Source organism: Neopsephotus bourkii, unplaced genomic scaffold, assembly GCF_033783945.1.
Source record: "Neopsephotus bourkii isolate Nb327-2 ecotype Australia unplaced genomic scaffold, CSIRO-AGI_Nbou_v1 NB_1615, whole genome shotgun sequence".
NCBI classification, from domain to species: Eukaryota; Metazoa; Chordata; class Aves; order Psittaciformes; family Psittacidae; genus Neopsephotus; species Neopsephotus bourkii.
The window spans coordinates 4,184,721-4,211,430 of record NW_026902090.1 but is presented as its reverse complement, the minus strand read 5'-3'; the positions used below and the strand labels follow the sequence as shown (position 1 = coordinate 4,211,430).

Sequence of the window (26,710 nt, the reverse complement as noted above, 5' to 3'; positions counted from 1 at the left end):
AAAATGATGGCACAAGTCTAGATGCATGTATAGTAAAAAATCCCAGAGCAATACTACTGCGTCAAATAGGACTGTAGCCACTGATCCCTTCTGAGGCAGATTCCACTCTATTATTTTGTTTTGTTGTCATCTGACTGATCACAGAATGCTGTGTGTGTACAGTGTTGCAGCTTTTTAATCAGTGACAAAAGATGACTTCGGAATATAGTGCTACAGAGTGTTGATGAATTACAAAAATACAGGAGTCCCACTTCTATGTAAATATTTGTTTTCTCTAAGCAAATCAGAATGGTATTATTCTTCATTATAAAGTGTATTCTGAAGCTATAGTGTTCGTATTCCAACAAAGATGATTGGAGAAGCACATGGCAGTGGGAGAATACGTTGGCTGAAGCTTGCAAAGCAATTAAGCAGCATTCACTCACTAGCATATGAGTAAATAGATTGATGAAAATTCAGTCAAAAAAACTGAGGAAAAGACCATTTAGGTCAGCTACTTCATTGCTGTTTCCTACACTATGTTCTCAGTTACTGGTTGTAGATATCCCAAGAACCACAGCTGCCAAAATGTTCCTTTGGAACATTGTGCAGTCTAATGGTTATTTAGAAGTTTTCCCAAATGATATGCAGCTTTAATTTTCTTTTGCTTAATGTCATCTTTTAATTTCCCCTTTTTCTAGATTGCCTCAAAACATTTTTTCCTTAGTTCAGAAGGAAAAGTTACAGGCAGTAAAAAAAAATGACAAAATTCTTCTAGGTGTTCTGCTTTTGATAACAAATGTATGAAATTTAACACAAATAAGTTGCAAAATATTCTCTCATTTTCCTTCTTGGTCTCATGCTTTAGGTCAGTACTGGACTTCCTAAAGTTGTTTAATAATGATTCATTAAATTTTTGTCTTAGACCATTAAACTTTAGTCCAGAAAGACAGACATTTGAAGGAAGTCTTCATTATGTTAAACATTCTCACTGTTGTTAATATTATTCTACAAATATAATTGATCACATTGCTGCTTATTAAGAGATGCTGAATCTAGTAGCCTGATAGGGGCGAGGCTGCTGCAGCTTCATGTCCGCTGATCCAAGCAGTAGTAAGGTTGAGTGTTTGTTCTTGATAGGCACACATGTGCATGCACTTACAGCACATATATGCAAATATACACATCTGGTGACACAGACTAGCACAAACAGAAAACACAGCGCTCACACAAACACCTGTTGCCTCATCCTGTTCCCCTATCAGGTTCATCAGGATGAAATCCCATTTGTGGAAAATATGTGCACAATATATGCAATATTGATCCCACTATTACCTGATCTTAGACACCCACGTCTGTCCAGTATCTAGCCCCTGGATGCTTTGTCTCCCCATTTGCTGACAACTGAGTATCTCCAGTTGTCTCATGGCAAAACATGACATACACATAACAGGTCTCACAAGTAGGTCCAGATGTATATGGCTTTACACCAGTAGCCATTCCCTCAGACTTCTTGATCTCTTCAATTGCTAGCTCAATATCTAGCCCTTTCTTATGACCCCAGAAGCACCTAGCTCACACATCTTTTATCCTACTCACTGGCATCTCCCATTAATTATCTGGTAGGTCTCACCCTGGCCATCGGCTGATGATTGTCCTATGACAGGCTTGGGAGGAGTTGGGGTAGGGGCTCTGCTGACTCCGATCAAGTTATTGTGCTTCCTCCACCTTCGCTTTTTCTCTCTGCTTCTTTGCATATGTAGAGATTAGCCTTTAATTATAATAATGCTGCCCTAATCCTCATTTCCTAGAGCATCAGGGTACTTCATACCAAAACATTAACGATAATAAGCAGAAAAAGTGCTTTACAAAGATGTACAATTTTAAGACCAAGGATCATGTTGCAACTGGAATATTGGAATGGAGTTGGTGAACTCTGTATAGCAGTTCTCAGAAATTACAAAGAATCATAGAATAGTTAGGATTGGAAAAGACCTTAAGATCATCTAGTTCCAACCCCCCTCCCATGGGCAGGGGCACTTCACACTAAACCATGTCATCCAAGGGTCTGTCCAACCTGGCCTTGAACACCACCAGGGATGGAGCATTCACAGCAACCTTAGGCAACCCATTCCAGTGCATCACCACCCTTACAGTAAAGAACTTCTTCCTTATATCCAATCTATGCTTCCCCTGTTTAAGTTTTAACCCATTACCCCTTGTCCTATAACTACAGTCCCTAATGAAGAGTCCCTCCCCAGCATCTTTATAGGCCCCATGTCCCCTTAGCTTCTCCATTATGGGCTATGGAGAAAGTTTAGTAACAAGAGTAAAAGTGATTTTCAACAAAACAATTCTCATTACTTAGCAGCTGTGGAGTTAACCCACATGTGAATGGAATACTGATTAAAGAGGGGTTTTGTTTGTTTATTTGATCCATAATAACAGTTTTCATAGGGTCTTTGTTTACTTGGGTTCAAAACTAATTTGAACTGTTCTTTAGTGGAATAAAAGCTGATTTAGTCATAGCTAAACCCAAACTGGGACAAAATATTAGAGTTAACACGATTTTTTGGTAGCATTTCCTCTTCCAAACAAAAATAGAATTGAAGATTGCAGCCTTCTTTTCCGTTACCAAATACACTGTTAATGCCTTCAGCTCAGAGCTCTCTCAGGGCTGTAAATTTTCCTCTACAGCTCATGTGATATAGTTTCCAGATACAATTAACTTTTTAGCACTTATATTTTCTAAGATACAACTGAGACAGCAGTGATTGAACTTAGCTTAGATCCTACCTTTTATTATATTTTAGTCTAGAGTTGAACTCAAGAAGCACTGTTAGACTGGGGATGGAGAACACTTCATGCAATAGCTCATAAACTAACTGGTCTGGTTCTGCTTGTTAATACTAAGACATGTGCAAGATAACTGGACCACCCCCAGAAAAGCTAAACCAGGATGAAGAATCTGTTCTAGGAATGAAAAAAATAAGAAATCTTAGTAAATAGGTTGAGTAAACCCAAAACTTGCATCTATAATAGAGAGCATGGACTAACACCTGTATTTTTCTTTTTGTTTTTAATGTGACTATTTCTTTTAATGCTCAAACAGTGATTACGGATATGAACGTCACAGCAATGGGAAGTGTTTACCAGCATTTTGGTATAACCCATCTTCCTTGTCAAAAGACTGTAGCCTTGGACAGAGTTATCTTAACAGCACTGGGTAAGTGACACACCAGACTTTATTTAGCTAGAGCACCTATAGGACTTTAACCCTATGACAACTACAGATAGCATTTACTATAGGCGTCTCAAAGCTGGCTGAAGCCCTTGAGACCTCTTCTTCACTGATTTTGTTGGCATGTAGTCAGAACTCCAGATCTCCATCATGTATGGTCCAGAGTTTTCTCTGAAAAATGGCTTAAGTAAACTTGGGGGGAAAATTGTAAGGCCAAGGCCAAATCATTAAAGTCTCTGAAAAGACTCCTTTTAAAATCATGTGGGATCAGGTGGGGCAGAAATGGTGAAAAACCAATTAGAAGAAAGAGATTAACTGATAAATGTGTGAACTGAAGTAATAGATGGGCAGCTAGCCTGAATGCTTATTATTCTTTGGCCTTCTTGGAAGTCAATAGAGGATGTAGTTTAAGTTAAAATGCTGGCCTCAGGCATCATTTCTGATGCAAATGGTTGAACCAACCAAAGGAATCCAAGCTGTTTTGGCTTTTCCTACACTCGAAGATAGTCAGGATTTGCTTTTTTCTTCAACTCTTATTTTCATAGCTCTTGAAAGTTGAGGCCACAGCGACCTCACAGCTGGTTGAATTAGAGAGTATGTGAGAAGAGGTGTTAAACTATGCCTAACAGTATAATAACTGAATATAGTTCTGTGCTGTACATGTATATCATATATTTATAACTTTATAGTTATTTAGCACATAATATAGAGAAGAATATAATTTTATGTTTTAGACAGTTTATTAATATGTGGTATATAGGTGTGTTATGAAGGAAAATATTATATGCCATTAAGAACAGTATTAACTACTTGTATGTTAGGCACATGAAGCGTGCTTGGCTGAGACAAATGCTAAAATATATTTGGGAATCTGTTTTCTTCGAATTCTTTTAGTCCTCAAAACTTCCTCCCTGTTCCCAGTTAACCCTGTTACTCTCTGTCAGCATCTTCCATAGATTTCTCTCTTCCTTTTCAGGTACCGGAAAGTTGTTTCTAATAACTGCACGGATGGTGTGAGAGAACGGTACACGGCAAAACCACAGCAATGCCCTGGCAAAGCCCCCCAGGGCCTTCGCATAATTACATCTGATGGCAAACTGACAGCAGAGCAAGGGCACAACGTCACTTTCCTGGTACTACTGGAGGAGGTAGGCTCTATTTTTACGTTGCATCCCAGGCCCCGTGGGTGTATTTGAGTCTGATTCATGCTAGACAAAGTTTGCAGAGTGGTGAAGAGGTGAACCAAGAAAGTGTGGGATAAAGTTTGTCAGCTCCACAGTGTAGCTAGGTAGAGTTTGCCCTAAAATGTGACAGGTGATATATGGAAATTACTGTAACAGTATTGGAGTGCATAGGGTGATATCAAGGGAGACCTTGATAAAAACTGGGAGCTGGTTTGGTTTGGGATTTTACAGTAAAACTGGAGAGCACAGGTTTCAGTCGCAGTCCCCACCCTTAACTGTGCTTTCGACTTCTTGCTGTGTTTGAAATTGAATTTCCATTTTTATTTGACACTGACTTTCAACCAAACATGGCTAATGTTGTAATCTAATGTGCAGATCTGTTCTCATCACTCAAGTTGGTACATATTCTTTAGGTGTTTGAGGATGAAATCTCAAGATGTCAGCAGAAGCATTAAGTCTGAGACCCATTGCAAATGTGAAGCTGACTCAGAGTGAGAAGAGCCTTTGTTTTTGTTACATCTGTAACTTAACTTTGTGTGTCATTGTTCTCCTCTGTTCTGTTTTTGAATCCTTAGGAGATGTTTAAAACATTTTTGGCTGTTTTTAGTTCTCAGCACTTCTTCATCCATGTTCAATTGTAGGTGCCCAAATAATAACATTCACAAAGTAACTTTTTTCTTTTTTCCTTGTGCAATTTAATCTCTTTAAGCTTCTACCCTTTTTCCTGTGTAGCTGGTTAATAAATCCTAAAACAACTATGCTTTTACGCTACATCTCTTTGCAGCTTAGAGCATTTATGGAAATTACTTCTGACCATCTCCATAGTAAATGTCATCCATAGTGAGGAAAGAGAAATGAGGATTACCTCTGGAGCTGAGTTTTGTAGGGGTGTGTTGGAGTTTTTACATCTCTATTATTGACGCTTTTCCCAGCAAACAGGTGTCCTTATTTGTAAAGGCAATAGCATATAATAAATCATATCTAGCCTGTAGCAGTTGTTTGAGCTCCATGTTCATTTTCTCCAAAATGTGATCACTTTATTTGTGTTGACAATCGTACAACATTACTGCTGCAGATGCAGTCATAAAAGTATAAACATATAAATTCATCTGGATAAATTATTGATTTCTGTGTTTTTGAAGATGAAGAATAAAAAGTTGAAATCAAGATTCAAAGTCTTTAGGCTTTAAAAAAGAAAGAATTAAAAAATAAATGAAGTTTTCATTGCATTGCCTTTCCAGTCTCAGCAAAGTTTTAAAACAGATTCAGAGAAAGAGATAGGTAATATGAGAAGTCATACACAAAGCTATCAAAGAATAGTGCCAGTAGTCAGAGGGAGAAACCATCACCAGTGTGAGAAGCTCAGGAAAAATGTCTTGCTCTTCCTTCTGTGAGTGTTTCAGCTCACACATCCCGTAGGTATACCCTGATCACTCTGTCATACAGGGACCTACTGTGAGTTGTTCTGTCTTATCTGTTGATTCCAATCTTTTTTGATGCCCTGCTTCAGTAGTCACCAGAATCTGGAAGCAACACCTTCTCCATTAGGAGATGATGTCTTTCTCATGCTGTGTATCAAGAATGTAAAGTATGTTTTGATGAGTGAGTGAGCTTCTGAAGAGATCTAAAGTGGAGCTTTCTTTTACTATGTCTGATAAGGAAGAGGTTAGGAATTGCTGTGAGGGCTGAAATAGTACTATCAGCCTCCATTCTTTCTGATTACTCTCCCTGCTAGGTGAGGCTTGACCTGCTCCTAGATTTGTCAATATAAAGAGCAACCAACAGAGCTTTTTGGTGAATTCGACCCAATCTTGCAATGATTCTGTTCAGTGGGATTGAGTGCACCCTCAGCAAGTTTGCTGATGACACCAAGCTGTGCGGTTCGGTTGACAGGATGGAGGGAAGGAATGCCATCAAGAGGGACCCTGACATGCTTGTGAGGTGGGCTGATGCCAACCTCATGAAGTTTAACCATGACAAGTGCAAGGTCCTACACCTGGGTTGGAGCAATCCCAGGCACAGCTACAGGCTGGGCAGAGAAGAGATTGAGAGCAGCCCTGCAGAGAAGGACTTGGGGGTGCTGGTTGATGAGAAAATGAACATGAGCCAGCTTCAGTGTGCGCTTGCAGCCCAGAAAGCCAACCGTATCCTGGGCTGCATCAAAAGGAATGTGACCAGCACGTTGAAGGAGGTGATCCTGCCCCTCTACTCTGCTCTTGTGAGACCTCACTTGAAGTATTGTGTGCAGTTCTGGTGTCCTCAACGCAAAAAGGACATGGAACTGTTGGAACAAGTCCAGAGGAGGTCCACGAGGATGATCGGGGGACTGGAGCACCTCCCATATGAAGATAAGCTGAGAAAGTTGGGGCTTTTCAGCCTGGAGAAGAGAAGATGGAGCAGAGACCTCATAGCAGCCTTCCAGTATCTGAAGGGAGCCTACAAGAATTCTGCGGGTAGACTCTTCATTAGGGACTGCAGTGATAGGACAAAGGGTAATGAGTTCAAACTTAAACAGGGGAAGTTTAGACTGGATATAAGGAAGAAATCCTTTACTGTAAGGGTGGTGAGGCACTGGAGTGGGTTGCCCAGGCAAGTTGTGAATGCTCCATCCCTGGCAGTGTTCAAGGCCAGGTTGGACAGAGCCTTGAGTGACACGGTTTAGTGTGAGGTGTCCCTGCCCATGGGAGGGGGGGTGGAACTTGATGATCTTAAGGTCCTTTCCAACCCTAACTATTCTATGATTCTATGATTCTATTCAACCCTCGTCCTCTGGAGTTGAGGTCAATATTTTGAGTGCTACAGCTGATGAGGACTCTTCCTTTAGCTTGTGTCATAGTTAATATCTTTTAGGATGTAAAAAAAAAACAGTGGCCTTTGCTTGTCTAATAGTTGGTTTGCATCTTAACATCAATTCTATCCCTCTGAGACTGTTTGAAGCCTTCAGATCTGCACAGCTGCAGCCTCCCATCTCCCTTTCGAGCCAAGGTACGAGAGTTCGTTTGATATTTGTACTCCTATTGTATTTCTAAGGCTTTCTGATCCATCTAAGGACCCACCTGGGTCTAAAAAGAAGAGGGAACTGCAGAGACAGGCTCACTGGAGGTCCTGAAAAGTCACTGCATCTCTGTAGTGAAATGGATTACTAAGAGAGTAGGGGGAGGCAAATAGCAGCACTAAAGACCTGATGTGTTCACTCTAGTGTGGGAATCCAGGGCAGGAATCATGGTGCAGGGTTTTGTTGTAGATCTTGCTTGCGCCTGCAGTGATGTCGAAGGCTGGGGACTGTATAATTCTGACTATAACACAATATCACTAAGATATGTCCAAACAGAAACAAAGACAAAGCATTCAGAAGTGTTCTGCTATTGAGGAAGGCAGAAAAGGAAAATCATTACTGAATCTGTGTGAGCAAAGGCACCAAAACCATCAGTGCGTAGAGCATTGCTGATTCCTAAGATTCTGGCACAGTTTCTCTAACCCTGACTCACAATAAAATTTTCCTGTAAAGAATTTATATTTGGTAGCACATAAATATCATTAAAAGGAAACCGAACCAACAGTTCATATTTAAATCATCTGAGTGTAAGTATGCTTTCCAAAGTAGCCTAACTATTTTGTCACCTTTTAGGATTTCTAAAACTGTTTGCAATGTCACCTCATACTTAATATCTTTGATCTCATTACTGGAAAGGTTTCTCCAGGTTAGTTCTCCTATTAATCTGGGTATAATCCTCATGGTAGTTTTATTGTGTGACAACAGCCAGGAAGAATCAATACTTCCTTTTATAATTAGCATACGTCCCATTTTACAAAGCATTGCAAAAGTGTTTAATAAGGAGAGGACCATACTTAAACTGGTAATTTTGTTCTTAAATTTCTATTGAGCTAAGCAGGATAGTAACAGCATCTTTATCACTAAATGGCAGTGCAGGAGAAAACCAGTTATGCTTGAAACCAAATTTTCCTATTGCCTCAAAATCCTGCCAGTTTAAATGTTAATCTTTTGCCCTGGTGTGGGCTCTATGCCCAGACTCAGGGCTAGTACCTCTAACACTGCAGCGTTCGACAATGGAGTTGTTCTCATCCTAAGCAACGTGAATCCTTTATTTTTGCACAGCAACAAAAGATCTCCCAAACCAAAAATTACAAAGCCATTTTTCCTACTGAAGTTCTTCAACCCAATGTCCTTGACATATTTTGCTGCTCTGTTGTAGAAAATAGAGGAATTTTATTAAGTGTATTGTTTCTGCGTGTTTTCCTCATCACATGGTCATGTAGGTCTCTTGCCTGTCACAAACCCAATTGTTATTTGTGTGTTTAAGTTATTTGTTAGAACATCAGATGCTTGTGCTTTCAGTAGAGACACTGAAAGCTGCGGCCTCCAGAACACTATTCAGCACAATGGCTTTCAGACTTGTTTCATCTGATTGCTCATACATCTTTGCTGAGGAGATGGACAGTAAAGACATTCAGAGTAGAAAGGTTCAGGGATTTGGCTCTTTCATTACAGATTAGTCACAGAGAAACTGCCTCCTCAAATTTATTTTTTACCTTGATAAAATGACAACCAAGATTCTTTGACATTCCAGATCTGCCTCAATTCTCACTTGACAAAGTCACTTGACTGGGAGTAGGCTTTGGCTTGCTTTTAACTACTTGCTGCTGCTATATGATGTTTGGATTAGACTAATGTGTGAGGAAAGCTCATTTGTTCCTACAGTTCAAGCTAGAATTCAGGGCTAGAATTCAGGAAATCTAAACTCATTCCTGATCCTCACTCTGAGCTCCTTCTGAATGACTTTGAGTAAGAAACCTGAACTTTTTGCTTTTTCATTCCCCCATTTGATGAAATCCCTCATTTGAAAATAGAGCTTTGTTTTCTCTGTCATGCCCTCCATGCCTTTCATTTATGTGTTGAATGCATGTAAGGCCGGACAACTCTCTCACTTAAAACCACTAAGGTACGTTGTGTCTCAGATGCATCTCAGGTGCGTTTAATGACCCCAGGTATCTTGCCAGGGGGACAATACCATTAGCATTTCCCACCTCAGCACTGTCATTTGATGCAATTCAGAATTCAACTCAGCTGAAGTCTCTGGAGATGAGCTTAGAATTAGGTTTGTTTTGATTGTTGATTTATTCAAATTAAAGATGCAAAGCTAGTAGTACTTAAAAGCATAGTCTGTACTTTTTCATGGCATCCTACTGTGTTCCCTCTCTTGGTATCACAAGTTAGTTTGTAACGATTACTAGAAATAGGAAACCTTCACCATAACTTTCAGTGCCCATGCTGAATCATGGCTGTTTATCTTACTAATATCATCACATTGCTGTTAGTAACGCATAGACGAAAGACCAGCACATCTCCTCTTCCCTACCCCTGATTTCTCAATTACAATCGTATTTGCTGTGTTACTGATGATGACAAGCTGGTTGGGAGAAATCAGTTACTTTCGTGCATTTTTAAATTCACTGATGAAGTTCCATGAAAATGTGTGAACATTGACCTCACTTTCATGATGACACACAGTACTGCAGTCTACTAATGTACTTCCAGTCACACAACTTGAATTATTCTGCATAATCCTGAGAGGCTGTACTTACTGATTGCTGTGGAGCACAAGATTTAGTCCTGTAGAACAAGCTCATAGCTGAGTTGAGCTAGCATAATTGGCAGTCAGAATGAATGCTTTGATTAGGAAAATTAACTGGTTTGGTGTAGAAAAAGAAGCACATGTGAAAAGCATCAAGCTCTTTGCTCTGATAAAAGGCACATTTCTCTTCAGTTTCTGATTTTAAAATGTTAAAAACATCTCTCTGAAAACAGGAATTTACACAGGAAGGCATGTTCTCCAGTACTTGATCAAGTTGGACTTGAATATCTGTTTAAAATTAATCATATGCTTTAAACAGACTTAGGCTAAAGTTATCCCATGTGTAGATGTTCAATTGAAATACAAATATCTTTGATGGATATTTCCTGGTGGTGACAGGAACATGCCAGAAAGGGTTAATCGAAAGAAAGCGCAAAACATTAATCCATTAAGACAATCTAACAGCAGCAGTGTCTCTCTCTTGCAAAGGATAATTAACTCTATTATCAACATGTGTAAGGAAGACGCACAAGTCAGTGCATAACTGAAGACTTAAAAATGAAATTGAAACATGGGAACCAAAATTTACAGCCTTGAACTGTGTTTCACTGCTTAAATAAGTACAAGTATTGGAAGTCAATAAGGAAAACTAATTATTACTGCCCTCTGGGCAAGATTCAGAGAGAATAAGAGAAAATCCATCTAGGTGGTTCTCACATACACCAAAATACTGAGAGTTGCATAAAAGTAATCAAAATGTAAAAGTATTATTGCGAACTGTACAGGCTGCTTCTTGATATACCCTGAGGCAGGAAGCTTCACAGAGTTTTTTTGAGCATCCAGGCCCTGTGTACACTCCAGACTTATTATTTTGGCAAGATACAGGAAAAATGTGCATTGGGGTAGGAAAAGGGGGGGGGGTATCTTTTGCATATGCTTGGAAACCTGTGGATATTTAGTGAGAAAATCCCTTAGAAAACAGTAAATTTCTGATTTACATTTTAGTAACAAATCTATAGGTAAAGGACATAATATGGGATCTTAGGAAACTTGGTTTTGATTCCCAGGGTTTCTTTTCAGGCTAAAAAAATGTATTCATGCTTGAAGTTCAGCATATGCTTAAGTCTTTGGCTGGACTAAAGCTTTCATGAAGATGGCAGTGTATTTCAGGTTATATCCAAGCTTGTGAATATTGTATATATCTAGTACAAAGTATAAAACATCCATCAGAAGTTCTTTCAATTTTTCAGCAGTTGTAATTGGTTCTTGACTAGCTTAGTGTGATTAAGATACAGGAGCTGAATGCAGAGATATCACCACAAGCAGCCAGCTTGGCATATTTCTCCCTTGATGCCTAAGAGCACTGGTATTAAAAACCTCTTACAGTGAAGGCCGCAGAGGCTGCCCAAACATAGCACCATGCTGATTGCACCAATGTGTTTCACTGTGGCTGTAGAAGTAATGCAGGGAACTTTGTGTCTGCCCTAATAGAGCCAAAAGCTTCAGAAAAACTATCATGTAGTATTGGGCTTGTCAAAATGATGAAGAGAAGCTGGAAAAAGCAACAGGAGGGGTTTTTGCAAGATATATGTATACGCATCAAATTGTCGCAAAATAAAACTTCTCTTCATAGAATCAAATAGAATCACAGAATCAACTAGGTTTGAAAAGACCTTTAAGATCATCAAGTCTAACCATTACCCCAGGACTGCCACCACCACTAAACCATGTCACTGAGGGCCTCATCTCTACAGGTTTTGATCACTTCCAGGAATGGTGATTCTACCACTTCCCTGGGCAGCCTGTTCCAATACCTGATCACCTCACTCGGTAAAACAGCCCCTTGGAAGTGGCTCTGGAGAGATGTCTGAAACAGAGGCACTGAAGTTGATGCTGATCAGATGTGGGATGTATGGGAAAGGTTTTTATCTTGGCTCACCTGCTTTCTCTTCCTTTCTTATTCTGCCTGTGCTCTTAGCTGGCACAGATGAAACATTAAAACAAATCAAAACAGTCTCTTTGTTTTCTTGATGTTTTTTTTTTCTCTCACTTCCTAAGCTAGAATTTAAAATGTCAGCTTTTCAAAATATGGTATTTTCAGTTAAGTGCTATAGCCTGGATCTTTCTGAATGGAAAATGTGTTTCCAGTTCACAGGGTTTTAACACAAACCAGGAAAGGCCAAGACAAATGAAAAAGGCAGGGGGAACAGCAGCTGAAGCTCTTCTCTAATTAGATTTTCAGATGTTTCTGTCAGTATCTTTTCTCCCTAGGGAATTTGAAAGAAGATTTGAAATCTAAATCTTGTGTGCCTTATAAACGGGTCCCTTCCCTGGAGGTACCTGTGGACACTGGGGGCTTCATGGCTATGGACAAAATGAAGACAAGGAAAAAAAAAAACATTCATTAGAGCAAAGAGATTGACACTTGCAGATTCAGGGGTGTTCTAAAATGCTGTCAGCCTTTTCATCTTCCTCTGCTACCTCAAATAGGCAGAGGGATATACTTTGACCTGAAACAGACTTCAACTGCATGACCTTAAATATACTCTGAAAGGACAAAGCCAGGAGGGTCCCTGTGCTGGTGCAGTTTTAACCATTTGAACAGCAGTATGGCTTTACTCTTTGAAGATATCATCGCTTTTTCAGTAGGAAAAGACGTCTAAAACCCTAGTGGTGATGCACCTAGAAGAACTGGGAGAGCATCTAAAGGTACTTCAGAGGTCTCTGTCTTTGATCTGAGTCCAGCACCATGCTTGAAAGAATATATTCCTGCTCTGAAAGAGGTTTAGAGCTGAGGTGCTCATGTGTGTTCGCTTCCTTTGGTGGAGGCATATCCCAGTTGATGCTTTCCCTTGTCTTGGTCAAACAGACAGGAGTGCCCAAACCACTACCTCATGTTTGAAACTGCATATCTTCTTTCAAATAACTCAGTTAAATGAAGGGCATAACTGTACTTAAGACTATCTCCTCTGTTCCCCATGGCTCTTCATGAGGACTTGCCCAGTCCCTGTAAATGATACTCTGTGCAACACAGGTAGGAGCCCTTGGCTCAGCGATTTGTGTCACAAAGAACGTAAGCAGGTGGTTAAACTTCCAGTAAAGCATCCAATGGAGAACTTGAGGAGAGTCTTGCTGAATGGAGACCTTAGTATTTTGCATTGCTCAAGCACCTTTCTTAGGTTTGACAATCGAACTATTCTATGATTCTATAATATTCTATGATTCTATAATATGTCATTGAGAACTCCAGATATTACCACGTTAATTACTAATTAAAACTTAGTTGAGAACTACCCACGGGCAGTCTGGAGCTGAGTTAGCATGCAGTCTAACCACTACAGCTTCAGCCTATAAAAAGAGAGGATCTGGGAAAATTTCTCCCTCTTGCCATCCCCAGGTATAGCTCTGGTCTTCATGCTTTCCATTCAGGCAAAGACTATTTCTGCCTTCACACCAAGTTATAAAAAGACCGAGAGAACATAAGGAATATGAAGCTTGTATTACAATTCCCTCCCCTAGTCACACACAAAATTTCCCTTTCTGATGTGGAAACCTGCCTAATGCCAACCATTTACTTGGGTAGTTTTCATTGCAATTGGGCATGCAGAGGACCGCTTCCCTCTCAAGGGAAAAACAAAATAAAGCCAAAAATTAAACAAAATTAAAAAAAAAAGGAAGGAGTCAAGCCAATCAAATCAATTCAATCTCCTTTCAGCCAGTTTTATGAACTGCCCTCAGCTATTAATTTACCAGCATCCTTCCAGACAGTGGCAATTGCTTCAGCACACCAGGCTGTGGAGTGAACTGCTCCATAGCAACAGCCAGCCAGCATGAGCATAGGATCATGCAGAGACACTGAGGGCAACATTCACAAGGAGTAAAAATGCTTAAAGACAAGGTACAGCATCTTACCTAAAAGTGAGAGGGTCTATAGCAGCCACATTTGTTATACAGGTCACTGTCAGCTGTGTAATTATTCAGATGCCAGAAACTGCCCCTATCATAAGCATATCACTGCCTTGCCATACGAGAAAATGTTTAAAGTGTTTCATGTGTGCGCGACATAGGTTAAATGGACTTTTGTATGCAAGCATGACTCACTTTTCAGTCTTTTAAATAGGCTTAAAACAACAACAAAAAATTCAACAATTACTTTTTATTTGTGAAGCAGAATAAAGAAATGACATTGTTTCCCTCTTTGGGGTTTTAAAAGCCTTTTGGGCTGGGTGACTGATGAAGAGTTTGATGAAGCTACATGTAGCAGGCTGGAATCCAGTTTCAGGAGTGGAAGATAGAAGCCTGTTTCAGGACTGTTCTGTTTGTTTCCCAGCTGTGATTTTTTTCTGTATTTATTGTAATTTATGGTAACAGTTCTGAAACATGGTAGATTAGCAGCCCAGGAGAATGTCACAAATTGGCATTCTGAGTTACACCACAAACCTACTGTGCTGGGATTATCTCTAGGCAGGAGGAGAAAAGTTTAATCAGGTCTGTCAGTTCATTAGCCTTTCCCTTCTGAGGCAGGCACAAAGGGTCCCACTTAGTGTCAGTAGTGTTGGTAGCTGTCCTGAAATAAATACAAATCCAGCTCATTTTAAATCAGGCCACTGAGCAAGTCATAAGCTGCTGTAAGCTGTCATTATCATGTGAAGCTGAAGCAGTTCTTTTGACACCTCACCCCTTTGATATAGTTGACCTTTCCCTGAAGACTTCTCAGTTTTATCTTTCTGCTTTTTATGGTTTTAAATACAAAAGCTCACATTGTAGGTTGTTCAAAAGGCTCCCGAGGCAATCTCAATAGCTCCCCATGTCCTGAGTACTTGCTGACATGAGCACCGTTCCTCTCTACAACTCTGCTCCTCATTGTAAGGAAGCCCAGGGGAAGGAAACAGCATACTTTCCAGAAGATCCCCTAGTACCCCTGATGATTGGGAAAACCAGGGCTACACCTTGGAGGACACCTTCACAGTGCAACTGAGTCAGTCTCAAGAACAGGTCACTTTCTCTTCACTGAAAACTGAGCAAGTTGATGAAATGACCACCTTTCTTCTGGTAACAGGAGACCTTGTGACTGTCCACTGGTTGGTCTAGGTCACCCCACTGATCCAGTCTCTCAAAAGAAAAGCAGAGTTGATTCTGACCCTTTCTCTATCACCACAGGGAGACCTCCAGAGATCCTTCATTCAGGTGGATTTTGGAGATGGCATCGCTGTGTCATATGCCAATCTCAGCTCGACAGAAGATGGGATCAAGCACATCTACCAGAACGTGGGCATATTCCGAGTGACCGTGATGGTGGAAAACAGCCTGGGTTCTGACAATGCTGTCCTCTACCTGCATGTAACATGTATGTATGTTCATACTCACTGTTAGCTGCTGTCGCTATAGATGACATTTGGGGCTTTGCAGTTGGAAACAGAGTGGTGGGGTCTGATGAGTGTTTGTCCTCCAGCAGAGGACTCCAGACTGAGAGGAGTTACAAGCGAAAGTGACATTTACTTTTTTAACTCTATTCCACCTCTAATTTTGGGTATTCTAACTTAGGGCACCTCAAAGGAGTGTCCAGCCCATCCTGAGACACACCTTCGTTAGCATGTTTATACTTACAGAAAAACAAAGACATTGAGGATATTGAATCACTTTTCAAAGCCTTGACTTTTAGCTTGTACGTGTATTTTGCCTGCTAATGAAATACAACCACCTCTGGGATGGAAAACAGTACATTTCAGTCTTTCTGTTGTCATAGGAACCAAAAATCATGGTGTTAAACAGTATTACAAGAAAAAATATCTTCGCATTGCTCTTCTGCTGTTCTTTTTAACCTCTTTATACTTCAGCTCTGATTTGCAACTGAAATGTATCTCAAGTACTTGCATAAAACCACCAATGTGTTCTTTCATATTAATTCCAGCACATGGTTATGAATGCAAAAGGGTCAACCTAATACTGAAATTTTGTAACATCCCTAATGGATTTTGTTTGGAGCATCATTTTCCTTACACAGTGTGTTTGGGGGGGGGGGGGGGGTATCAGTGATTTATGTTTCAAATGTGTGCTTCTGTGCCAGATTTACTGAAAAAAGAAAAGGGAAATTCCCAAACTTGAAGTTATTATAACAGGAATGCCACTTACCCTCTACCAAATTAACTCCACGTACTGCCTAGATAATTTAGCACATTCCATATATTTTAACTCTAGGTTTTGAGTTAATTGATACAGCATGAAAGCAGCTGCCTCTTCAGTGGAAGAGGGCAGCTCTTTAACGGTGCACTGTCATATCAACAGATGGGAGCAGTGGGAGGTATAACTGTGGGAGATAGGAGGTTTATGGGAGCACTAGAGAAGCAGGAGCAAGGATCTCCCTGAATGCCCCCCTTCAGAAAGACTTTCGGCTGGCAGGTGTCCAGCCTTCATTCTCACTCATAGTGGCTTTCTGGTTTATAGCTGGTTTAATCCATTTTCTTGAGACATTGGGAGCTTAAGAACCATTTTGATTGTTTAAGCAGTAGATGGAATAGGCAATATTCAGACACATTTGTGTGATGTAGCAGCTGATAGTGTATGTTTCTGTGTCTTGAATAGGTAATGCCAACACAAGACTTAAAATACTGCATGATCATTGCAGCCAGGCCCAGATTATATGTGCCTGAGCCCTTGCAGAAGTGACAGCTCCAAGGGGCTATGTCTCACCTTTCTCTACATGACGAGAATTAGGGACTTCAAAACAGGCTGCAGACCAAGCATATTGTCACTCAGACTAGCAATAGATTGGCTGAGGGCGGAGATGTACAGTAAATCCAGACCCCTCCAAAGCCTAACACCTAGATCCACAAAGTTTGTAAATCCTGTTTAAATGCTTCCATTGCCAGTCAGCTGTTTGCTTGGGGTGCAAGAGCTTAGCCTTTGGAGCGTTTTGTAAAAATACCTGTCCTTACAATAGACACACTATATTGCTAAGATCCACAGAAAAGAAGTGTGCAGCCTGAGCACGGGAATGGCTACTAACTGGGTGACACCTTGTTTCAGGGTTAATACATGAGTATGTGGAGTGAGATCTGGTCCTTGCAACACCCTTCTCTCTCTGTAGCCAGCAGCCTTGCTGAGGGGAGAGCTGCAGGCACTGAACCACAGTGCTTGTGATCTCAAATATAAGAGTAAAACCTCCATCCCTTGCCCTCCTCATCCTGCTGCAGCTGCAGGGCCAGTGCACATCAGCAGTGCCTTTGTTGCACGTGGTCCAGGGATACAGAAATGCAGGTTATCGGAAGGCAGGAGCATTTTGGGGTGGATGGAAAGTAAATTCTGTATAAACTGCTTCTCCAGCCAATCATCTGTCTCTGAACTGTCCTGACAGGACAAAGTTTTCCCTTGGAAAGTTAGTTACGCATTTGCCTGAATGCTTCAGAATAATGTCACCCGTCCAAGTGAGCATCTTGAGAAGCTTCTCTCTTTCTGTTGTCTGGGACTTGTACCCAGTTTTTTCCTGGGGCAGGAGAGGTTTGTAATCTCCATAGCCCTGCATGAAACTCAGAAATGAATTCTCTTCAAACTGGTGTGGGAGAAAGCAGTTTTCTAGCAAGCTAAGGGCCTATCCAGAGTGAGCTATCCCCATCTGCTGGCCAGATAATAGTTCCGCATTTCAGCCACTGACCCATCAGCTATGTGCACAGAAATACTGAGGCAGATTTGGCTTCCTTTAGTTATTTTTTCATGTTCTTTCCTAGCTGACAAATGGTGAAGGTCCAAGGAGATGCTGGGCACGCTCTGCAGTGCAGGATCATTTGAGACACCTTCAGAGCAGTTATGTTCGAGTGTATCAGACTTCACATGGGCTCCATTGTCACTTTTGTCACTGCATCAGGTATTAGGAAATGTATTCCTTTAGAGGACTGTGCTGATATTGGGCATTTGGCAAACATCCCAAAGGATACCAGAGCTGCAAAATATTATCCTGTCAAAGTGCTGTTTTTCAGGTCTCAGAGTCTTGCTGAAAGCAGGCACAGCCTTATCATGGAAAGCTATCTGAGCAGGGGAATGCCATTAAAATCATAAGGGTGAAATTCTGGCTCCTCATGAATTTTCAAGAAGACTGTTGTCTGCTGATTATAAAAGAGAAAATGAGCCATGGTCTGGTCTATAGCAGGCTTTAGTTAGTCTGATCGTGGATAACTCCTAATTGGGCTGCTTCAGGTTAAGCAGTGGTTGTGTCTACAGCTCAGAGTAAATGGCATTTCAGTAGTAAGTCAGAAACACTGGTCCTTGTTTATCCTGGCATTGTTTATGCAGTCTGGTTTTGGAAAATGCTTTCGTATCACTCTGTGCCTCTGTGTGCTCTATAGGGGTATAGGGTGCTTTCTCCAAAACAGGTAGTGTTCCTTTGGGTTGAAAAGCAAGGTCTAAGTGGTGATGTGTGCATGGGATATGTCCTGAAAAATCCTCTCCTGAAATATATAAAATCCTTTAGTAGTGCATCTCAACTGCGTATGGACAGTTAATCCTCCCAGGCTGTATTTTCTGCTTATTGTCACAGGGGAGCTTGTAGAACACATAGGTGTGGCCTTAATTTGTGTAAGAAACCCATATCCACTGGGGTTTCTTTCTTTTCCTTTCTCTGTCACTCAGGAGAATTGCTTTGTTCTCCAAGTGAACAGTCAGAACACATTTTAAAAAAGAATCCATAGAACAAGATGTAACAACAAAGGCCCATCTGTCTCCAGAAGATGGGAAATGTGTAACCCTGGGCATAATGTCACTTGTCGAATGAATTATGTTCTGTTTATATTAAAGAAATAAAAGAGTTCATTGAGGAAAAGGAGGGAGTACAAGGTAACGTTAAAATTAAGGCATTCAGTGAATAGCTACCTTCAGATAGAGTTCAGCTGATATAAGCAGATACACGACTGCTGAAGTTCACCAAGTCATGGCAGTTTGCATCAGCAGAGATGCTTCCTGATCACTTAAGCAAATTGTCTTTCACATCCTTATGTCTTGCTGGTGAAGGCCATATTCACATAACAGGGCTCTGCCCCTATTTTTTAAGTCATATATAAAATTCCTTAGCATATGATATTCATCCAATTTTTTCAGGTCCAAATACATGGGTAGCTCCTATTCTATGATGAACAGATATAAGCTTTCCTCTCTAGACATAGCACCAAGCTGAAACATTAACTGCCATGCCCCACAGTGACCAGGATGATGTCTTTCCCCTAAACCAGTGGATTTCCCCGAGTTCCATTCTCCTCCAGGTTATTTCAGAGGAAGGAAGGACTCACCTACCTCTTCTGTCTCTGCAGGCCCCTTGGAACATGTTCACCTATCTCTACCATTTGTCACCACAAAGAACAAGGAGGTCAACGCCACAGCAGTACTGTGGCCGAGCCAAGTGGGAACACTTACTTATGTCTGGTGGTTTGGGAACAACACGGAGGTTTGTATTCTCTGTGGACTGAGGTCAGAATAATCCTGGAGGAGCATTCTGACTGTGGAGGGAGGGATGGAGAGAGGGATCTGGGAATGTTTCTAAATAGTCACGTAAGAAAATTATAATCCAGAGACCAAGAAACTAATGATTCTTTGATATATCAATGCTGGAATGCAAGAACTGCTTTGTGTTTGTTGCTGTGACTTAGCTGTAGGATTTATTGCCATTTCATGCAAATTGCCAATAGCTTTCTTCCTGCATTTTCATCAAAGTGGATATAGTGAACCAAAATCCAGAAGAGTTTCTAAGTATGTTTTCCCCCACCACCCCTTCTTCAAAAAACGACAACAAATCTCAGGGATTTTGGGGTTTTGGGGGTTTGTGGGGTTTTTTGAGGTTTGTGGGGTTTTTTTAGGAAACCAGCCTTTCAAACTGGTTTTATATCTGGAGGTGACTTTACACAGCCCTAGAGTTTAAACCTCATTTCGCTGGTGACTCACAAGGGAAGAGACTGCCATCAGCTCTATGCCTCCCCTTAAATATACTGAGCCTAGTCCTGAGCCCCCACACTGTATGCTAAACCATATGTGCAAGAAGACCTAATTATCATGTGCTACTGGTGGATAAAATGGTTCCAAACACACCTTCCTGCCTCTGGGCTCTGCTCGGATATGAGAACAGTATACAACGCATTCCACTGCCTCTATGCTTGCAGTGCAGGAAAATCTGCATAGGCAGTGTAACTGTTATTTTACATACCTTTGTGGCTGAAGTACCTGGAGACCCTGACTAGTTTCTGAGGGGAGAAATTCACATGAATTTTGTAGAGCCAGTAGGGACTTTCAACCACACATGGTTATCTTCTGTGTAATGTAGGTCCAAGGGTTTCATCAGTACATTCTGCTCGATTTAACTCTTTGTGATTAAGGCGGAACCTGACTTTTTTTTGTGTTAGTAATTCCCCTCAGATTATGTAGAATTCATTGCTTCTTTTTCTTACCTGCTTCCCAGCTATTTCCCCCCAGCTAATTATCCTGAGCATTGAACACATGAACTGTGTTTGTAGTCAGAATGTATCTAGCTTCAGTTTCAAGCTGTTGGATCTTGTTATGTCTTTGTTTGTAGATTAAAGAACTCTCAGTACTACCAGAAATCATCTTCCCCTGGAGGTACTTACAGGCTGTGATTGTCACCTTTTAACCTTCCCTCTGATCTACTAAGTTCATAAGTGATCAGAGTTGATCTAACTCTGTTCTTGTTGAAGTGAGAGTTTTACTACAGACTACAATGGCAACAGAGTTTAACTTAATACTGAGTACTTTGAAGTTCTCACCCAGTTCATTAATAAGCAAACACATAAGTTAGAGCAGAGACTGCTGCAAGAGGACGAAACTCATTGATAAACTGGTTGCATACCGAAGCAAGGTGAGGGGATCTGTGTTCTCACTAAACACCATCACTTACCAAAAATGACATCTCCATGTCTTAAAGATAACAAAAGAGAAATCTTAATGTGCCTCCTGGTTCTGTCACAACCTCTTTGAGTTGTGGCAGAACAAACAAATGACTTAGAACTAATTCTGGGAAAAGAGTGTGACACCTGAGCACCTGATCTTAAAATTGATCTCCTTTGGAAATTACAAGTACCTCAGATTAAATTTCAGGAGGACATCCTCATCTGAATTCCTGGGTCCTCCCCAGAAAACTGGCTTCCAAGTCTTGGGACCCCTTCTATGTCTTAAGTTTCCAAGCTGGAATTAAATCCCCAACCCATGGATAGAGAGCCAAACTCATTTTTGCTTTTCATTTCCAGTCAAATTAACTTAATTTCTCTTTTTCTGATGTGTTTGCAGCCACTGATCACATTGGAAGGGAGCATCACATTCACATTTTCTGTGGAAGGGATGAATACCATCACTGTTCAGGTCTCAGCAGGGAACACAATTCTTCAGGACACAAAAACTATTGCTGTGTATGGTGAGTTCTTCCCCCTTCATTTTGCATAGGATTCTCCACAGTCAAGAGCTGGAGAGCCAGATTATCTGGCAGCAACATGAGGTCTTTATTCTGGTATGCTTTGAGTGAGATAAACTCAGTTCCAGTGTTATCAGTTCAGCATAACATCTCTGAAGGACACTGACTGTCTAGACTGGGATGACTGCAGAACATTGATCTCCTTCATAGAGCCCTTGCATCTGCTCTATCACTATTTGGTCATCCTTACATAATGGTCAAAATGTTAGGTTGTTTTGCAAGCTGGTTTTCCGCCTTCTTGGCCAGCAGAGGCCTCTTAACTCATGCAAAAGCTGCTTAGCTTGAAAGATAATTCAGTGCTGTGTGCTGTAGTTCTGTACAGAAATCTGTACTGATTTGGTACTGTACTCAGGCCTCAGAAGCACTCAGGGCACACAAATATGTAGTGTAGATGGAGCTTAAGAACCACAGGGAATCTCAGTTTTAGCTTTTTATACTAAGCACATGGTCATAATGATCAATGCAGAATCTCTTACCAGCAACAGAGATTCAGAAGTGTGTTTTCCAAGGCTAGTTCTCTCCTACCTTTATCCCTGTCCCCTTCCAGTTAAGATTTCAAGTATTTGGGGCATGTCTATGAGAGTACAATCACAGCTTACTTTCACAGGGCTTGCCTGCCTCAGAAGTCAAAGAGAATGTAGCATTTACTTTATGTTCCCAACACAGTTCCCTTTCCATTGCTGTTCATCCATTGAAGTAAGGGGCGATCACCTTTTTCAGTTTCATGACAATCAAGCAGTGAATCTCTCAGATTCTTCAAATCTCTCAGTGAACCTCTGGGACACACTGCTGGATTCTCTGACAGTCTGTGCATCACTGCAGACTGTTGAAGTAAAACATGAGCTGCAGCAGGTTTCTTCGCTAGGTTTTGCCCATTCATTTGGCACTAAGGCATTTTACAGTCTTTACTCACAGCCATGTCATTGTATCTGCAGAGCAATTTCAGTCCCTGCGGTTATCATTCTCTCCGAACCTGGATGACTACAACCCAGATATCCCAGAGTGGAGAAGAGACATCAGTAGAGTAGTCAAGAGAGCTCTGGTGGAGGTAAGTGATATGCATAACCTGTCTTACAATCATTCTCATTTCTGCTTTTTGCCTACATTATGACTAGATCAGCTATCTTCTCAAGGCGTCTCTGTTTCTACCAACTATAAAAGGAGACTCAGCTACTGTTTGAGGACAGAATGCTAAATTTTAGAGAGGTTAAATTATCCCATCCTATGACAATCTGCTGCTTAAAATCAGCCTTCAATATGTTCTTTTTAATGACAGTGGATTATGTGGCTGAAGATTTGGATTTCAAACTGAGAGGGTAAAAAAAGTCAGAAGAGACAGCTGGGGTTTCTCAGCTCAGTGGAAAAAAGATGGTGAAAGAAACTCTTTGAAACAGGGTTTCTGCTTTGTAAAAATAATGATACTCAGATTTGGAAGGGATACAAGGCTTATAGCTATTATTAGTAAGCTTATATGGTCATTCATGGCATCATCTATGCAAAAAACCTGGAAAGACGGTGTGCACTCATCAGGTGCACACAAACCCATCTGAATTGTTTCTGAGATTTTTTTCTTAGTTTACTCAAAAGACAGAAGATGAGGAGGAAAGGAGAAAAAAAAATCTGGAGCTTCTTCTTCTGACTTATTTATGTCTGTATTCAAGGATGTATTTATCTTCAGGGTGAATTTTCCGAACATAAACAACTCAATAAAAAAAATCAAGCCGTAAAAAAAAAATAAATTATAAAACTACAGTACCAAGGCTACATTCAAAAAGCAGAACAGTGAAAACACAGCCTTTTTGTTGTTAGAGTGAAAAAATAAAATTGATAGCTAATTATTCCTCTCTATATAGCTAAATGATTCAGCTTAAACAAGCCTTTGTGAGAAGTTCCTGGAAAAATTAAAGATAAAACCAATAGATTTCTACAGCAATTAAGTAAACTGTATAAAAATGAGTTGAATAACTAAATAATTCAATAGGAAATTATAGCTGTGTTATAGAATTTTTATGAACTTTTATTAAAGTATTACATTCTTATTACAAAGTACCATAGACTTGGATAAAAATTCTGCATAGGAAATTACAGTTCTCTACTAAAATCTCTGTGTGTAAGGATGATTTCATATTATCACAAAATATCCTATTTTGTATTATGATCATTATTATTTGCTCACATCATTGACTTTCTGAGTCTTGTCTCCCACTTTTGATGACTACACAAATGAATTGAATAGATCAGCCAAAAAGCTTCCAGACCAAAAAAAGTAAAAAATCATTCCCAGCCTCTGAAAAAGAAGACTTTTTTTAACAGGTAATGCTGTGTCTTTTTCTTGACATCTTAGAACAACCTGTTAGGCAAGCACAAATAATGAAAGCCCTGGCTTCACAGAATACTTGAAGAGAATGTATGAGACCTTCATGTTGTTATATTTCTTCTACATCCACATTAGAAAAAACCCAAACCAACAATGGCAACACTACATGCTTTTGCTTGGTGTGCTGTGGAAGAGAAGGGTTCTCTTTTCATAGCTCCACAGGGTATTCCCTGCACTGTCAGCAGTCACACATGGGATGGCCATAGACTCAGCTCAGGTAACGGTGATTTGTAATCAGGTTTGCTGCCTCCTTGTCCTCCATCCATCATTTCCTTCAATGAGCAGCTGCTCCAAGACTTTGCTTTTGAACCACTAGAGAGAAGAATTCATGAGGTTTAGGTGCAGTTAATGTCTGAGAGGATTGCAAGTCCTGACTGCAGGGGAATCTCAGTGTTGCATCCATCTGCTGTGGTCTGTCTTATATCCGAGAACACTTTTCCTTTAAAAGTGATCTACTAAATTCAGCACTTGGAATCAAGATTTAAATGAGGATCTAGAGATTTAAGTGCATTTGCCAGATAATCCACAACACGGAGAGTCAATGGAGGAAGACTGAGCAAACTGTTTCTCCTCCTTTCAACTCACAAAACTTCCTGAAGGCCAAACTAGCTCCTTTAGGTAGAATAACTCTGCAGCCTGGTTCTGTAATGTCATGATACCAGCAGCTGAAACACACGACCAGACATGACCCTGGTAGTGATGCCTGTGGGGTACTTTTTTCTGAATTTTGGCTAATTTTTGTTGAAGAGAGCTTTGAGTTTTAACTGCTTACCTAAGATTTTCAGCCAACAAGAGAAAAAATAAAAAATTGCAGATTAATACAATCTTTAACACTTAAAAAATAATAAAAGGATCCTCATTAACTTGTGGAATCAACCCAGGATATGAACTATTAAGAATGTGTTTGGCTTTTGGGATTCAAACTTGATTCATCATCTTCTCTCTCCCCGAGTCTCCGCAAAGCTTGGTTAATCATACCTCTAAAATGCAGCTCTGCCCACATATTTTTGCCCAATAATATATGGTTTCTTACAGCTGCCTAAATCAACAACCTTGGGGACTAACTTGGTATACTCAGGTAACTTTAAAATAGCTAAATTTAGACAAAGCAAATCATACCGTATGCAACTGTTAATTACAAGCTCCTTATAGCATGTCTGATTATCACTGTTGCCTTAGGACCCTGCATATTTTACTGGAGAATGATAAAATAGCTTAGATCAGGAAATCATGAATCCCTGACATCTTACCTGCAGTAGATTTTAACAAGATTTTCCCTGTTGTACCAGATATACCCTACATCATTTGTATGAGTACTGTGATGCCTTAGCAAAGAAGCTCTCAGCATTCAGTGCCATCCCCAATGTTTATCTGACCATTATCTGTCTATGTATCAGGCAACAGGTATTTCAAGCAAGCATATTCTGGTCGCAGTGCTCCCTGGTCTACCCACATCTGCTGAACTCTTCATTTTACCACATCGAGATGCCACAGGAGAAAATAAAAGAACATCAGCAGACCTAGAGCAGGTATTGTGTCTATTACGTGGGGAATTGTGTTTATGCATTTGTGAAATAGCCTTTTTTGGGATTTCTAGGAGAGGTTGGAAAAAGTAATTGTGGTAGAAATGCATCTGAGTCACTGGGGTCTAAACAATGACTGTGATACATGCTCCATCCTCTGGGATTTTTTGTTAGGGTTTTGTTTTGTATTATTTCAATGGGGATTTTTTCCTTCCAAACACTGGAAAAAGGTTTTGGAGCTGTATTTAGGAGGTGAGACTCCTATTTGGGTTCCCTTAGTAATATTTAATTGGTATACATTTGTAAGATGTCATGTCCTTAAGAAGTTTCATTCTACTTCCTGGAAGTATGAAGAAGGCAGGAAGGATATAGGGCATGACTTCTGCCAACATGAACTAAAGTAGTCTCATAAGGCAAAGTTTATGAAGCTGTGAAGGGTCTAGAAAGCACTGAAGGACAAAGCTGGGTGGTAGACCTGGGGAGATTGAACTTTGTTACTTTAAATGCACAGGGATGTGGGTGGGTTATCTGCCTCCCCTCTTAATGATACTGGTAGTGGGGTTCAGCAACTACGGATTGTTTTCTCTGTGCAAGGCTGAAGTAGGTTGTGACAACTGGAGGAGTATATCACCTTGCAGACACAAAAGATCCTGCCCACCAGGTGGGCCAAGCATGGCTTGAAGATAAAACACTGTGCTGGGCAAAAATAATGGAATAGCTCTCAGTTTATTACCTCATATTCCAGGTGCAAAGATAGCTATCCCTGAGTATCCATGTTGGTATGGACTATTTAAGTATGGGGTGGAGGGTGTCATCAGCTCACAAATAACATCCTCAGTGCTACGGTGAAATCCTCAGCATTACTGGATGCCAGCTGCTCCACTGGATGGCGCAAGGGGTGTAGCATTTCTCTTTGGATTTGTCCCTCAATTTGTGAATCAATGAAGTCTTCCCATCAGTGCATGTATCAAGAGTATTTTCTTCTTTTTGTATTCTTGTCTTCTCATAGCCTTTTCATCTGCCTGACCTGTTACTGCCTGTTGCTGCTGCCTCTTGTAGTGGTTCAAAGCCCTGTTAACTTAGCTGTGGGCCTCAAACCACTAGGTAAATGTATCCTTAAGCTTTCCCCTGCTCAGCATCCTTAGCCATCGTCTTTTATTGACAAATGACTTTCCTCTGTGATTTTCACCACCCAAGTACTAAGCAAAAAAATAGAGATTTGCTGATCTGCGAAATCTTTCCTCCCTTTTCTTCTTCATCCCCCTTCTCCTTTCCTCAATCACAAATTGGCAAGGAAGCCAGTCCATAAACTTTCAAATTTACAGCTGACCCTGCCCCCCTCTGGCCCTCAGCG

The 26,710-nt window shown here is 40.6% G+C and overlaps 1 protein-coding gene across 4 annotated transcripts in view; it reads left to right on the top strand.

Annotated features, from left to right (window-relative positions):
* The window catches only part of SORCS1 (sortilin related VPS10 domain containing receptor 1), a 293,578-nt gene that overhangs the window by 248,656 nt on the left and 18,212 nt on the right, over positions 1–26,710 (top strand). For all 4 annotated transcript variants that reach the window (XM_061372634.1, XM_061372633.1, XM_061372636.1 and 1 more), the window contains exons 17-23: positions 3,092–3,205; positions 4,197–4,368; positions 15,159–15,345; positions 19,295–19,428; positions 21,276–21,399; positions 22,392–22,504; positions 25,231–25,362. In XM_061372634.1, coding sequence (XP_061228618.1) covers positions 3,092–3,205; positions 4,197–4,368; positions 15,159–15,345; positions 19,295–19,428; positions 21,276–21,399; positions 22,392–22,504; positions 25,231–25,362 — 976 coding nt within the window. The remainder of the gene's footprint in view (positions 1–3,091; positions 3,206–4,196; positions 4,369–15,158; positions 15,346–19,294; positions 19,429–21,275; positions 21,400–22,391; positions 22,505–25,230; positions 25,363–26,710) is intronic.